Source organism: Nelumbo nucifera, chromosome 7 (genome assembly GCF_055504915.1).
Source record: "Nelumbo nucifera cultivar China Antique chromosome 7, China Antique-T2T, whole genome shotgun sequence".
Classification (NCBI taxonomy): Eukaryota; Viridiplantae; Streptophyta; class Magnoliopsida; order Proteales; family Nelumbonaceae; genus Nelumbo; species Nelumbo nucifera.
In genome coordinates this window covers 47,546,308-47,563,419 of record NC_142655.1, presented here as the reverse complement: position 1 = coordinate 47,563,419, position 17,112 = coordinate 47,546,308, and the positions used below count along the sequence as shown (strand labels likewise).

The following is a 17,112-nucleotide window of genomic DNA, read 5'->3' as shown; positions in this document are numbered from 1 at the left end:
TGCCTTTCTTTTGTTCTTTTCCTTGAAATGGCATTAACCAATCCTACTATTTCTTCTCTACTCATACAGCTGGGGCTGCCCTTGAGATCCCTTGATAAATTGCAATCATCTAAAAATGTTGAAGAGTCATTCATGGCTGAAACAACTGATGATTTCTGAAATTGTCCTTTGAGATATTCCATTAAAATGAACCCTAAGCAAATGCCCAGAGAAAACAAAGGTAAATACTAGCTACTGCAATGCATAAAATCTAAATCCTACTCAAGCAACAACAAGGTTAGAATATTCAGCAGTACAAAAGTAGTTTTCTTTTTTAAAGCAACTAACAGCACCAATAAATAACTCAAATCAAAATTAATGTAGAAATATAGTCACCAAAATTAATGTAGAAATATACTACTGCAATGCATAAGTATAAATCCATGTGGACTGAGAAGGCAATAGTCATCTCTCTCTATAGATTCTTCAACTACCCAAAAGTTAAGATATTTAGGAGTACATGGGAGATTTTTCTTTAAAAAACCTTGACACCAATAAATAACTAAATCTGAATTCATGTAGAAAATAATCACTATTTTTTTGGTAAAACATTTAAGTGTCAATCCATATCGACAGAGAATGGTATAGTCATATTTACCTTTGGATTCTTCAACTACCCAATAGTACACATGCAGACATAATATGAATAAGGATGTAAGAAGGGATCTGTGTACAATATGGTAGAGCCTTACTGATTATTTTATATTACTCTAATGGAAGATATAATAGATGGCATAAATTCGAAGCCAACAGCAATGAACCTATCATTTTAAATGCTTGTTTAGACATCTGCTAAGCCAGTTATACAATAAGTAAGGTATCACCTAGGAGCCTACCTACTGGCAGGAAAAACCAAAAAGGATAAAACCAATTTGACCTAAGACCCAAGTTTGCTTTTCTGATCATTTCAGTTCAATCAAATTAAATGCATGATTTTAAAAGCCAGACTGGAAAGAGAACTGTTTTGGCCACCTGTTCCTGGGTCAAACGGTCCGACCATCTGGTCCAAACCTGAGTTAGACGGTTTTGGGGTCCAAATCCGAACCAGGACCCATGACCAGTTCCTGGGTCAACCGGTCCAACCATCCAGTCAGGTCCGGTTTTCAAAATCATGATTAAATGTACCTTTTCTTGTTTAGCCACATGTTCGATTCGACATAGAAAATTAAGTCTGAAAAATCTTCAAGCATTCACAATCCAGAGGCCAATCAATCCCTAGTGAAAAGTCACATTGCTCCCCATTTTTTAGTAAGCACACTAATGCAACTCTTGCACTCAAAGTTAGGTCTACTGGGAACCTCCAAACCTAGTATGATTCTCTCCTAGAGATGGTCGAACAACACATCTTGAGGGCTCTAAATTGTTATATAGAGAGCCTGTGATGCCAATAAGGGGGTGTGAAATCCGTTAGGGTTTTCATCTCCTAATGATTAGGGTTTAAGAAAGAGAGATCCTACCTCTTTGCTCCTATATTGGAATCACCATTCCATTCTCTCTAATCAGTGGTTGGGATCAGAAAGACGTCCTAAAATTGCAGAGAGGCCCAACAATACATTTATAGTTATATCCTTAAGGTCATGGAAATGATCACTAGGGCCCTTTCATGCAGAGTGAAAAGTTAGTTGTCCTCCTACACAATAGTGTTAGAATCAGATTAGGATACCACTAGGAATTGTTATGTCTAAACTAATCACCATCCTATGGGATTTATCCAAGAGTTCTATATCTACTGAGACGTCTAAAAATCAATTTTCAAAGCATTTTCCAAAATAATTATCTATACATATGAATAAGTAACCTTTTAAAACTCTTTAAAAGCAAAATACTGCAAATGCCCACCCGAGTGTACTGAGATCCTAGTCTAATTAGGATACTCTAGGACAACCCTAGGAGACTTGTCCAAGTGCAATTAGTATTCTTCATCAGGAGTCCCAGTTCAACCAAAAGTGTTCCAATACTCATCCTGATATTACCCAATGACTTATACAAGAATCCTGGTCTAACTATCCACCAAGGTCCTAGTCCAACTAGGATTCCTACTGTCTTGAACATAGCAGTTTGACACACTCCTCTTGCTTGAGGGTGCATCTTTCTTGTTGGACATAACTAGTCTTAGATCATTTCCAATCACCCAACATACAGAATATGTAAATCACATAAATGAACTCACCCAACTGAATAATCGGGCTTGCACAATCTAGACTCCCCTAACCAAAGGATCATCAAACTCAACTTTGATGGTAGCTGTAGGGGAATTCAAAACTAACCTTGGTGTATCAAAACAAAACCATATCCAAAATTAACCCAGGTGTATCAAATTCCAATGCAGGTTTGGCCCAAGTTGGACACATCTGGTTTGACTTTAGCCTTAGGTCCAATGCATAGGGTTTAGCTTGGGTTAAGCTTAAATTCAGCCCAACCTACTAGACTTGCACCATAATGGTTCAATCATTTGGGTAAATGGATTAAACAATGATGCCTTAGTTAAATAATAAAAATTAAAAAATAGATATAAATGCAAAAATAAATAAAAGTTATAGAAAATTTTGACATATTTAAGACATTATAAACTTATCATATCAAACAAAAATAAGTGTGACAAACAAGAATCATTTTTAGAATTAATTATGTAAATGGAATAAAAATTTTAAAGTTACCCAAAAATGAGATTTTTTTTTCAAGTCAAATAGGCCAGCATATGATGTCATAATTATATAATAAAAACTCAAAATATATAGAAATAAACATAGGAAACACAAAAAAATGTCTATAAAATTTGTGTACATCTCTAATATTATATATTTGTCATATTAAATAAAAATAATATGATAAATAAGTACTTTATTAACATGGAAAATGAAATGTAAAAACTAAATCCACTAGAGCACCATGCTTTGATTACTTATCCTTTTTTAAATGGAATAAGGATACTGAAATTATTAATGTTATCTGAAATTGCCACATGCAACACACATGCATATTTACTAGTATTATATAATATATTAATATATATGATATATATATATATATATATATATATATATATATTATTCAATATATAATGAAATTTGGTTCAGTTATTTTGGCATTACATAATTTGGTTTCAGTTTATTCAGTTCGGTTTTTATCCAAATAAACCAAATGGTCACCCCTATCTGTTCCTGCTCATTTTACATAATAAAGAAGTAGCTGCAAGAATTCTGGAGTTGGAAGGAAATCAGTCCAGATGCCCAGACACTGATACCCTTTGGTGTGCTTGTTGAAGAAGATTCAGGGGCTGAGATTGCTGCAGATTAATATTGTCTATATTCCATATTTCCATTACATGCATGGTGTTTGCATATGCTTATCATGTTCTGATTGTTGTAAATGCATTTTGTTGTTGTCCTCTTGGAAGCAGGAAAGGCTGGAATGGGTTTTCTTTGGTCATTGCTTAGTTGTTTTTCCATGGGAATGGTTTGTTGTTAGGTATTTTGAGTTTTTGGTGATGTCTCATCACCAGAGTGTATTTTCCTTCTTTTTCTTTTTAATGATTTTTAAGAGAAAAACCCATCTAAATCATATGTTGTAATCAGGAGAAATTTTGCAACTTAGATGATAATGTGAACTACAATGTCCATTTCATAGCCCATTTTGTCCGGTTCAAATAGTAAGTCGAGTGATACTGTGATAGATGCAGATCCATACTTGGTTGATACATGTCTGGCTTGGGTAATACCCAGTATCTTCTGATATTGACACAGTATCATGAACAACAATTGCAACCTAAATTCAAACAAGAATAAGATTATTTTCAGAGCTGTTCTACATAATTCAATATCTAGATAATGACCAATTCACCAAAGAAAACGTGTCTAGAGGATATACCATGCAAAAATCAACAAATCATATCATGCAGGAAAAGGAAAAAGAAACTAGATTATATTGGAGAAATGAACAAGTAAAAAATAGTTTTACATGAAAAAAAGCATTTTAGGTTAAAAAATCATATAAATCTGCGATTAAGACAGAGAAAATAGAATATACCAATAACCCGAAGCATCTTCAGATCAAATTTACTGGCTAGGGCATCATGACCAATAACTTTCGCACGCTGAATAACCAGCTTCTTTAAGCTAACCAGCATATCCTGCAATATGTTTACCTTATTTTTAATGGTTGAATATGTGAATAATCATAAACTGATGTGTGGTCATTGTACAAATCTTCCTTAAAAATAGAACAAATATTTCTATAGAAACATAAGTTGTTTATAATTTATATGGAGTCCTACTACAACCAGGATCTAAAAGAGATTATCAGGTAATTAATATGCCATACTGGGAACTTTTCCAGTTGAGCTCAAAAGGAAAGAGTTAGAGTTCTTCAGTTGAATCTGAGGATCTTTTTTTCATTTTTTAATTTAATCCATGATTGTTGCTGAAGCTTGAAATCCCAAATAGGAAAGTTAAAAGGCCAATCCGAAGCAACAAAAGACACCACATAGGAAGACCAAGCTGACAAATAGTAAATCTACTTGCACCATCTTCTGCAAAAGCCCATTGTAGAATTGGCAGAAAAATGAAAATAAGTAAATCATCATCATCATCATCAAAGACTTGTCTCAACTATATGGAGCTGGCAACATGAATCCTATTCTGCCATACCTATTGCTAAACTATGGGCCCCAAATCATTTCTCGTTACTTCAACCCATTTCCTTTTTGGTCTGCCCCTAGCTCTAGTTCCTTCAACTTGTAACAGATAATTTCTTCTTACTGGCACTGTAGTGGATGGGTCTTCTCTATACATTCCCAAATCATCTGTCTAGTTTTTCCTCACTTTATCACCTATTGGGGTTACTCCGGACCTTCAAATAGGTTAATTTTTTATCCTATCCCTTTTAGTTATCCATCCCATCCATCTCAAAATTTGCACATCTGCCACACTGATATTTTGGGCACTTCTTCTACCCAACATTCTACTCCATACAACATTGCTAGCCTTCTAACTATTTTATAAAATTTTCCGTTTACCCTAAGTTATAGTCTCCTATTATGTGGTCACCCCACAATTGGCCCATTATGCAGCTGGAAGAAACTGAATTTTGATGAGAGTTGCTTGGGTAACCTGGGTCCCTCAGAGGCATGGGAGAGGGGGGGGGATAATTAGGGATGAGGAAGGAAACATCACAGCCTTATACTCAGGGCTTGTTGAACAAAGTGATGTGGCAAGAGCAGAACTGTTAGCTGCAGTACACAGGGTCAAGAAGGCAAAGGAGTTAGCATTCAATAACCTAGTCATTGAGGGTGATTCGAGAACTGTTGTAAAATGGCTGAAGGAAGGAGAGGAGGTGCCATGGCACCTAAGGAATGACTTCAGGTGTTTTAAATGGTTAGTAAAGGACTTCACTATCAGAGTTAAGTGGGTGAGAAAAACTGCCAATAGCTTGGCATATGGTCTAGCTAAGCAAGGGTACACGAGACTCAATTGTATTGGGCTCAATTGTAATATCTGGGTGGGATCAGCTTTTCCATAGCTGTGCTTTTCTACTTTTTTCGCAACCTCTTGTTGTACTCATACCTATTTTTTATTAATGAAATCATTTCTGTGTTGTTGATCAAAAAAAAAAGTTATAGTCTCCTATTATGTAAGACTCTAGATGCGCCCCTCAGTTTCGCCCATCCTATGACATGGTAGACTTGGAGAAGGCCTATGACATGGTGTACTGGATTTTTCTGTTAGAAGTATTGAAATGCTATGGTTATGGGATTTCTTCCCAGCTACTGGGGGATTAAGACAAGGGGATCCCCAGCCCCCTTCCTTTTTACACTAATAGTGGATGTGTTTAGTAGACTCCTAAGAGTAGATATGATGGATCTCTTTAAAGGGTGGAGAGTAGGCAAGCTTAATACAGTGGTGACACATTAACAGTTTGCAGACAATACAATTATCTTCTATAAGGGTGGGGATCCATTAAAGGCAAGGCAGTTGAAAGAGGTGATTAAGTTGTTCAAACCAATTTCTAAGTTGAAAATTAATTTTGAGAAGAGTTGTGTGGCAAGGTTAAATTTGGAGCAGGAGGAGCTAGTTCAGTAGCGAAGTCTTTAGGTTGCCTGGTAACTAGTTGGCCTTTGAAATACCTTGGGATGCCACTAGGAGACAATATGAAAGAAAGCAGGTTTTGGAACCCAGTTGTGGAAAGGTGATCTAAGAGATTGGCTGCTTGGAAGAGAAATTATATTTTGATGGGAGGTAGAATGACACTGATAAAGTCCACATTAGCAAAGTTGTCAGTCTATTATCTATCGGTGTTTAGAATGCCACAAAGGGAAGTGATAAAGCTAGAAAAGTTGATGAGAGATTTCTTGTGAAAGCCAGGGGTAGGCAAAAAGGATCACTTGATCAAATGGGATGTAGTGTACAAAAGTAAAGATCAAGGGGGTTTAGGCATAGAAAACTTAAACAAGAAGAATTCCTCTTTACTAGGTAAATGGCTTTGGAGATGGACTCTGAAGAGGGGGAGACTGTGGCAAGAGGCGATTGATAGTATCCATGGTTTTGCAGGCAATGGTTGGGATGTCGGGGTATCTTCGAGGGCTACTTTGGCTTCTCCTTGGAAATCCATTTGTGGAGGGCTTCCTTAGTTCCTAAGCCAAATCAGGTATGATGTTTGCTCTGGAGATAAGGTTTTTTCTTGGGAGGACTTTTGGCTTGGTAATTCAACCATTAAAGATCCATTCCCTTTGTTGTATTCTCTTTCTTGGTTTAAAAAGACTTGTTTCTCACTTTGTTTCCCTCTCCAAGTTGACTGGATTAATCTGGAATTTAGGTTTTAGAAGAAATTTAAGGGATCTTGAATCAGAAAGGGCAACCTCATTGTCACAAGTTCTTGACTCTGTTTTCCTAGATTTTTCTAAGTCTGATGGTTGGATTTGGATTCCGCACCCCAAAGGTCTCTTTTCAAGTGCCTCCTAGGTTTTCTTGTGTTTAGACCCAAATTCTCCTCTTTGCCTTGCTGATGAAACATGGGCTAAACCTATTCCTCCCAAGGATGGTGATTTTTGGTGGAAAGTTGTCCATGGAAAAATAAACACGTTGGGTGTTTTGCAAATAAGAAGACCTTTTATGTGTTTGTCGCCTAATTGGTGTACCCTGTGTAAAACAAGTGGAGAAAACTGTTACCATCTTTTGATATCCTACCCTTTTGTTGCTAGTCTTTGGGAAAAGCTTTTTGAACTTCTTGGTCACAGGTGGAGCTTCCCTATTCAGATTGGAAGTCTCCTTAAAACAATGACTTTCAGTTGGCCAAAGAGAAGGGGTAAAATTTTGTGGAGATGTATCAGGGCTGCATTGGTTTGGACGTTGTGGGAGGAAAGAAATGGTAGAGTGTTGAACGATAAAGAAAGAAGTACTGGAATGCAGATTATATAGAGCTATAATGTGGGACAAGTCTCTAAAATTATTTTCTAATTTCTCCTTTGATGATATGTGGAGAAATTTGGAAGCTGCAGCTAAAAGTCTACTACAGGCGTCAAACCTGTTGTGGGTTGGAAACCACTGGGTGAAGGATTCATCAAACTGAATTTTGATAGCAGCAGTCTAGGGAACCCATGCTGGCTGGTATAGGGGGAATTTTTAGAAACACTGAAGGTCATGTTGTTGTTTTTTCAGGTCCAGTTGGAGTAGGGCATTCAGTTTTTGTAGAGTTCCAAACTGTCTTACAAGGAATACAGGTTGCTAGAGAATTAAATTATGACAGACTGTTAGTTGAAGGTGACTCTAAACTGGTATTAGGGTGGTTGAAGTAACCTGAAACTGTAATTTGGAAATAAAAAGAATATATGAAAAGATTTAAGTGGCTGGTCAGAGATATGACAATTTCAGTCCAATGGGAAAGGCGCTCAGTTAACAGGATGGCTGATTTTTTTTTTGCAAAATGGGGGGTAACATAAGTCTGAATTATTTTGGGCTCAGTTGTAATCTGTTTTCTGGCTGGGGCTTGCATGTCACCCATCCACTGGATGTACTTTGTAATCATGTTATATTTATCTCTGCTCTAATAAATCTCTATCATTCATCAAAAAAAATATCTTCAATCTCTTCCTTGTGGATTACCAAATGAAGGTAACAGAAGCAGTAACATTTAGCATAAACTCGACAAAGGCCTGTAACTTCACAGATTTTGAAGCTCCCGGAACTGAACTGCTCTTCATCGAAGATGCTGGTATGGAGATTCTGGAGATACACGATTCGGGGGTTGGTAACTCTACCGCAGAAAGTGGGAGGCCTACAGGTGATTCTCAGAGAGAAGAAAATAGATATAAATCAAGAGCAAAGACAGGATAGCAGCTTTGTGGAGATGGGTATCCAATGCAAACCGACCATGGAATCACTTGAGGAACAGCTCCCCCAAGCTGCATAGGTGGACACCGTACCCGAACCCGAACCATCAGGGTTTGTCTTTGGAGTAATCGGTGAAAACCAGGTTCAAGATCAGGGAGTTTCTTCCCCCCCCCTTCCTCTCAATCCAGTTCTTTCTTCGCCCCCACTTTACTATCAAAACTTATTTGATATTGATCCTTGTAGTAATCTTCAGCCTTTGGATTTTGCAGTTCCAGCTGTTGAAACTCCACCGGTGGCGGATAATGACCCATGTGCGGTAGCAAAAAAAGGTGAGGGAGGAGAAAAAGACAAAGAGGAGGAACAACTTGTGAAATTGATTTATGTGATGGAGTTGGAGAAGAATGTTGGGGTAAATGAAGTTGTTGCAGGCACTCAAGAGAAGGAAAAGGAGTTTGTGGGTTAGATGAGGGAGAAGATGGCTGTAGGGAGACACCCAAAGTAAAAGAAAAGGAACAAAAAGAAGCCAAAAGGAAGTTCGCCAAAGGGAAGGTCTATCTTAGAAAGGAGGCAGAAGATGACAAAAAAAGAAAGAGAAGAATGAATGAGGTGAAAAGGCTAGCTTGTGGTGTGTCCTGTGAGAAGTCTGTAAATAGGAAAAGGGAGAAGAAACGATGAGAATAGGAATTGGAAATGAGATTGGGTCGAGAAAAAAAAAAAGAGTGGAATAAAGGTTCTTTGTTGGAATGTAAGAGGTTTAGGAAGTGCAAAGAAAAGAAGAATCATCAGGAATGTGATAAGAAAAGAGAGACCGGTTATAGTCATGACACAGGAGACAAAGGTTTCGAATTTGGACAGAAGGTGGATGAGAATTATCTGGAGTAGCAAGGGTCTAAGTTGGTCCTTTGCCCCGTCATGGGGTGCCTTGGGTGGGATCCTTACAATGTGGAAGAAGCAGGAAGTTGACTATCAGGAGGAATTGATAAGACAATACTAAGTATCAATAAAATCCAAGAGGATGAGTGATGGAAGGGAGTGGGTGTTGACTAATGTGTATGGGTTGAATTCATATAGAGAGAGGAATACATTCTGGGAAGAACTAGTTGCAGTCAGGGGCATTTGCGAGGGTCCGTGGTGTTTGGGTGGGGATTTCAATGTAATAAGATATACAAATGAGACAAACAACCCCAATCAGTCCCTAACAACTAGAATTAGACAATGAGTCCCTAGAACTAAAAGAACCTACCTTGTTACAAGCCTCTTTCACCTAGTCAAATCTTCAAGAAAATCAAGTGTGCTCAAAGCTGGACAGATTCCTTTTCTCCATTGATTGGGAAGAGTTGTGGGGAACATTGACAGTAAAAGCCCTGCCTAGAGTGACATCTGATCATTGCCCCTTAAGCCTCTACCAAGAAAATCTTATTGGGGGCTCCACACTTTTATGTGGCTAGAAGTTCCAAATTTTTTGCAAAAGGTAAAAGAATGGTGGTCAGAAGGTGGGATAAGGGTTAGAGATAAAGTTGTGAGGTTCTCCAAGAAACTGAAAAGATCGAAGGAAAAGGTCAAGGAGTGGAACAAAGAGGAATTTGGAAAACTTGAGATCATAAAGGAGGAATTAGCCAGGAAAATAGAGAAAGTTGACCAAAAGGAGGCTTGGAAATAGTGCGGGATGGAGGATAAAGTAGAAAGACAAAACTTAAAAGTGCAATTGGAAGAGATCCTAAGAAAAGAAGATATTTCTTGGAGGCAAAAATCTAGATGTAAATGGCTTCTAGAGGGGGATGGTAATACCAGATTTTTCACTCCCTAGCACACGGGAGAAGACAGAAAAACCAAATTTCCAGTATAAAGGTGGAGGGAAGAGTAGTAAATGCAAAAGAGGAAATTGAAAGGTGTTTCGGGGATCATTTTAAGTCAATCCTTGGATCCTCTAATGAAAACATTACAGAATTGGGAGATTTACAATGGAACAAAGTACTAGAATCTGAAGTTAACCTCTTAGAAAGAGCTTTAACCATTGAAGAGATACATGAATCAATATTCTCGATTGATAGATCTAAAGCTCCAAGGCCGGATGGATTTTCAATGGCTTTCTATCAGGATTGTTGAGAAATCTTGAAAGATGAATTAATGGATGCATTTGTGGAGTTCTATCAAGAAGGGAAGTTATCACCTGGAGCAAATGCAACTTCTATTGCTTTAGTACCAAAAAAGGAGGCCAAAAACCCTAAGGATTACAGATCGATAAGTCTTGTGGGTAGCTTGTATAAAATCATTGCTAAAGTCCTGGCTGGTAGGTTGAAGACTGTATTGCCCTATGTTATCTCTCAAAACCAAGGAGCTTTTGTAGAAGGGAGACAATATGTGGATCAAATCTTAGTGGCAAATGAGTGTGTGGCAACTAAGAGAAAACAAGGTGGCAAAGGTTTGATATGTAAAGCGGACCTAGAAAAAGCTTATGATATGGGGGATTGGTACTTCCTGTTGAATTTAATGGAAAAGATGGGGTTAGGTGAAAGATGGAGGATGTGGATTAAAGAATGTATTAGCTCAGCACATTTTTCTATTCTGATGAATGGGGTAGCAAAGGACTTCTTCTAGGCTAAAAGAGGACTAAGACAGGGTGATCCCTTATCCCCATTCTTATTCACCTTTGTGGCTGAGGTTTTGAGTAGACAAATCACCAAAGCTGACCAAGAAAACCAGTTTAAAGGTTGGAGGATGGGTAGATCAGAAGTGGTGGTGTCTCATTTGCAATTTGCTGACAATATAATCATTTTCTGTGAAAGTTGTGATGAATCCATTTTAAGGAATTTGAAAAGATTGGTGGGTGAATTTCAACAGGCCTCCAAACTGAAAGCCAATTGGGGAAAAAGCTATGTAGCTGGAATCAACATCGAAGGGGGGGGGAAGGGCATCTAAGCCATGGAAAATCTGCTAGACTGTGAAGTGAAAAAATGGCCTCTGGAATACTGAGGTATGCCCTTGGGTGGGAATCTGAAAGTTGAAAGCTTCTAGATATCGGTGGTAGAGAGGTTCACAAAGAAGTTGGCAATGTGGAAGAGAAATTATATATCCTTTGGGGGAAGAATCACCTTGATAAAATCAACCTTAGCAAACCTACCCACTTATTTCCTCTCTACCTTTAAGATCCTGGTGAAAATAGTTAGGAAGTTGGAGAAGATTATGAGGGACTTTTTGTGGGAACCAGGTGATGAAAAGAAAGATCATTTAGTGAAGTGCGAGCAAGTTTGTTACCCTAAGGAGCAGGGTGGGTTAGGTATAGGGAACCTATTAAAGAAAAACAAGGCCCTTCTAGGGAAATGGCTATGGAGATTTCCTTGTGAAGAAGAGAAATTGTGGCATAGGGTCATTAAAAGCATTCATGGTGAAGCAGTTAATGGCTAGGATGCAAAACTAGCCTCCAATGCAGCTCCATTTTCTCCCTAAAAGGCAATCTTTAAGGTATATCCAACCTTTCTTCAATTTATCAGGTTTGATGTTGGTTGTGGCAACAAAGTTTTATTTTGGGAAAACCTTTGGGTTGGGGATGTGCCTCTTATGGTCAAATTCCTAGACCTCTACTCCTTGTAAAACCATAAAAACAAACCTATTGCTAGGTTTGGTGTGCTTTTAGATTCAGGATTCTCTTGAGATTTTGGTTTCAGAAGAGAGTTGAGGGAAAATGAGTGTGAGTCTCTAGTGCTTTTGATTTCAACACTTGAGAGGATCTTCATGGACCAATCTATAGCTGATTGTAGAGTTTGGTCCCCAACTTCTGATGGTTTATTTTCCTGTGCATCTTTCTTTGGTTTGCTCACTCACATTGATCCTATGGGAGTGAACTTCCCAGAGAAAGAAATATGGTCTAAACCGATCCCTTCAAAAGTACAAGCTTTCTGTTGGGAAGTGTTCCTAGGGAAGGTAAACACTTGTGATGTGCTACAGAAAAGGAGGCCAAACAATTGCCTCTCTCCTCATGCGTGTGTGTGTCCTTTGTTTGGGATGTGGTGAAACCCTAACCCATTAATCTAAACCATTCTTCCTACACTCCCCCCTCGAGCTTAGAGTAAATGTTGAACCAGGTAACCCCTTTGTGAGAACATCTGCTAATTGATCTTCAAATCACAAAAAGAACAAACAAACTTCACCAAATACCACCTTCTCACATATGAAATATTAATTGACTTCAACATGTTTTCTCCACCACGTTGTAATGGATTGTGAGTAATGTTCATGGCTGTGTGACTATAACAATATAATCACACCACAAGCTGCTCAAATGCAACTCCTGAATCTTTTAATAGAACCTTTAACCACAGTAGTTTTGACACTCCAGGAACCATTGACCTATATTATGCTTCAACGCTTAACCTAACCACAACTAAATTCATCTTGTTTCCCCAAGAACCAAGATTGCCTCTGACAAATGTGCAATAGCCAAAAGTAGAAGACCTGTCATCTAGGATCCTGCCCAATCTACATCACTAAATGCTTTCAATTTCAAATGACTGATTTTTTTATCAGTATAAGTAGATTTTATTAATATCAACTTGAAGATTACATCAATGTGGGATTATTAATTTTGAATGACCATGATTAGTAAATAAGATTCCTTTTCCTAGAGCTCCCTTGAGATACAATTAAGGATCCTCTCAACCACTTCAAGATGGGATACTCTAGGCTGATGCATATATTAGCTAATCACACTAATTACATATGAAATATTTGGTCATGTATGGTGTACATAAATAAGTGCCCAACCAGCCTTTGATATTGCTCCTTATCCTTCAATAATGCACTATTGCCTGCACTTATCCTATTATTTTGATCAATAGGCATGGAAACTGGTTTGACCCCTGTTTTGCTAATATCCTTCAAAGGGTCTAACACATGCTTGCATTATGAGGTGAAGGTACCCTTCTTCAATTGACTAACTTCTATGCCCAAGAAATATTTGAGATGGCCAAGATCTTTAATTTCAAATTCCATTGCCATGAACTTCTTCAACTTATCAATCTCAATTGGATTGTTGTCGGTGAGATTGGACAAAGACAAAATGTTACACTGCTCTTCCATGCTTATCAAACCAGGCCCTAGGCAACTACACCGATCCATAAATCAATTTTCTTAGTCAACAAACTTTACCCTAATTACCTAAATAACAGAATCTTGGAGGCGGTAACATATATACTTCATCGTGTACATCCCCTTTCGAGTATTCGGTTTGGTTCTACTTGGCAACTCATGAGCAGACTCATGTTGGGGAAAGTTCGGGTTCGTCATTCTCTAGGCAAGATAAATTAATTCGATCCTACCATCCTCAAGTGCATATTTAGAAAACTATAAGCCCAATTATTACATCTGTTTTCAAGATAGAAACAACAGAGCAAAATTACAACAAAGAAATGAATAATGTATTGATTAATTCAAAAATGCAGGAAATAGAATTTTCACTTACAAGTTCAGAACCGGATAGGGAAAAAAGCCAGCTGACATCTTCACGCCGATTATTTCCAAGAGCTTTATCTCGATCCAACGAAGACATATCACGGTTTTAGAAATTCCTACCAAAGTCTACAATCCAAAGTGCAGAAGAAGAGAACACAAAATGTTGTTGCCACGACTCAAACGTCATTAACCAATCCTCTCCTCCATGAATGCCAACGTCTGAAGGGCTTCCGTTGTATAGGGCTACCACGGGGACAGATCGTCTGCGTTTGAACACAAATGAATTTTCCTTCAAGCTCGCACCAAATAGCGACAAGTCAAAACTAGTTTAGTGGTTACCCGTCTCTTCCCCAACCCCCATATCACCACCAATGTGTTGTCTGCTACTTATTCTTGTAAATGGGCGTGTGGGAAAAGAATGCAAGTTAATGATATACAACACTGAGTTTTTTAAGATAACTAATGCTTCGAGAGTTTGAGTTTGAGAAGAGGAATGAAACAAGAGATACAGTTGATAACATTGGTGTAAAAATTAAAAGTGCGTGTTGAAAAGATAGAGTAATGCCAGTAAAAGTGTGTGTTAAAAAATAAAAGATAGAATGGAAAATATGTAAGCCTGATCACATATATTTATATGGATGTTCATATATGCTTGTGCATGTTATAAGCAGGTACCAAGTCAGTTTGACAAGATTAGGTAAGTTTGGCCAAGCCAACGAACCTTAAGTAAACTTAGTCAATTAACAATATTTCCCCCAACTTATTGTCACTTGGTGTATTTTGATTGGCAATTGATTTTGGCCGTATCAATATTTAATTTTCTTAATATTTTTTATAATGTCTTAATAATGTGGACCACTAATAAATAATATTATATTTATAATAATATAATATATAATAAATATTTTATATAATATTATATTTATTCATGAATATGTGTTAACTAATCAATTCATATAAATGTTAATAGATCATTCTCTTTGAATAATGCTCCTTATATAGATAAAAGCAAAGCCTTTATTTTTATACTTAAGCGACTTAAGACCATGAATAGACAAGTTTGAATAATGATTGTCAAATGAACAAACACTATGAGAATAATTATCTTTTAGGTATTAGTCAACGGATTTCTATTTAATATTCATCCAAACCTCTTAATGACGATTTTTTTACATTGTCTTCATAGTTTAAACCACCAACATATATCCAATTACATTGGTTGTCAAGGGTGAGCATTTCTAACTTGATCCACAATATTTTATATATATATATATATATATAACAATTCTAACACATTATAAACATAATATATATATATATATATATATTATGTTTATAATGTGTTAGAATTGTTAGGAGTGGTTAATAGGGATAATATTGTTTTTTTCATGTTATTATTTCTCTCTTATATCTACTATAACTTCTCTCTCTCTCTCTCTCTCTCTCTCTCTCTCATTCTCTTTATCTATCTCTATTAAAGTTTGGATATATGTGAATTCAATGTGAAATCTATTAAGTTGGCCAATACTTTATTAAAGTTTGAACATTGTGAAATGAATGTTATTAATTTGGACAATGCTTTATTTAAGTTCCAAGTGATCTGAATTTTGGATATGGTCCTAACATTGCTAGATTTATTTGCTATTTGGTTTAGATGTCATGTACGATATACACCATCAACATACATCATGGTGGGTTCTTTATGAATATGCCACCAATGATTTATACTGGTGGTGATGTGTTTGTGAACCACAATGTTGATGGTGACCTCTTATCATTCATTGAGATACAACTATTGATAAAAGATCTTGGATACAATAAAATAGGTGACTTGTTATATAAGAAGTCCAACGCAAACTTGGATGATGGGCTAGTATGGTTGAAATTTGTTGCTGATGTAGTGGAGATGTGCAAAGTGCATGAGAGGCACAGACACATCAATATTTATGTTACTGGATGTGAGAGTACAGACACGAATATGTCACAAGCTATGGGGTCACATGATTTGCATGCAAATCATGACTTTCCACAACCATCATCAATATGTCATGATCTATCCCCAAATGAACTTGGTAATCTAGATGATCTGAATTATGGTGCTGATTTTGGCAATAAGTCTAAAGGTGATTATGGGTCTAATGTGGAAGAGGACCCTGATTATGAGCCGGAAAGTGATCATGAAGATAATGTTGAGAGTGAATGTAATGAGGCTAGTGGTGATGTCAGGAGATCTACAACCCGTTGATGATGTTGTTGTTGGGTCAGACATACTATCTAACTATGAGCAGCCAGTTGACTTAGAGAGTTTGTATGGGTCTCATGAAGAAGGTAGGCCCAGATAAGAATCTTTCTTGGAGAAACAGATGGATAACCCATAGTTGGTTGTGGGTATGGTATTCTCCAATCCAACAACCTTCTGGAAGGCACTAGTTAATTATGCTATTCTGAATGGTTTTGACTTTAAGTATGTCAAGAACGAGGGGACCAGGGTTACAACTTTGTAAGAATGAGAAGTGTGATTGGTGAGTTCATGCTTCTTGGTTGCAAAATAGAGGCATTCCAAATAAAGTCTTATAGGGGTGAGCATACATGTGCACATGTGTATGCAAATACAAGAGTGACTTCTACATGGTTGGCAGACAAGTACAAGGACCAATTTAGGGATGAACCTGATTGGAAGGCTAGTGCACTACAAAATGAAATCCTCTGAGAATTCAGAGTTGAAGTTTCTAGGTCAAGGGCTTATCATGCAAAGTAGAGGGCAGTTGTTGATATTGAAGGTGTTCATGCTGAATAATATGGTAGGTTGAGGGACTATTGTGAAGCCATCTTACAAACGAATCCCGACAGTGTGATAAAGATCGAGTTTTGTAAGAATTGTACAGGACAATTGTACAAGAGAGTTTCAGAGACTTTTTGTTTGTTTAGCTGCTATGAGGAGTGGTTTTAGAGATGGATGTCAACCTATAATAGGGCTTGATGGGTGTCACTTGAAGGAACCCCATGCATGGATCTGGTTCTTAAGGTTGTTAAATGATTGCATTGGAAGTCCAGAAGAGTGTGGTTGGACTTACATATCTGTTAGGTAAAAGGTAAATGGAATCTTACATATTTGCTACTTGTAGTGATTTGCATTTATTACATGCTATCAACTATTAACTTAATGCTCGTTTCCATGTAGGGGCTGGTGGAATGTTTTCAAACGTTAATGTCAAGGGCTGATTATGGGTTCTATGTTAGGAATATGTATGCCAACTTCAAGGACCATTTCAAAGGAAAGGACCTAACGGACTATCTTTGG

General features: G+C 37.3%; 1 protein-coding gene across 3 annotated transcripts in view; it reads right to left on the bottom strand.

Moving 5' to 3' along the window:
- LOC104608074 (uncharacterized) overlaps positions 1 to 17,112 on the bottom strand; it is a 32,190-nt gene that overhangs the window by 6,546 nt on the left and 8,532 nt on the right. The window contains exons 3-6 of one of the 3 annotated variants that reach the window (XM_010273938.3): positions 14,151 to 14,203; positions 13,822 to 14,074; positions 4,066 to 4,168; positions 4 to 193 (exon numbers count right to left, since the gene is read on the bottom strand). In XM_010273938.3, the coding sequence (XP_010272240.1) occupies positions 4 to 193; positions 4,066 to 4,168; positions 13,822 to 13,908 (380 nt within the window). In that variant the 5' untranslated portion in view covers positions 13,909 to 14,074; positions 14,151 to 14,203. The remainder of the gene's footprint in view (positions 1 to 3; positions 194 to 4,065; positions 4,169 to 13,821; positions 14,075 to 14,150; positions 14,204 to 17,112) is intronic. The other 2 variants (XM_010273936.3, XM_088891229.1) reach the window with 2 other exon arrangements.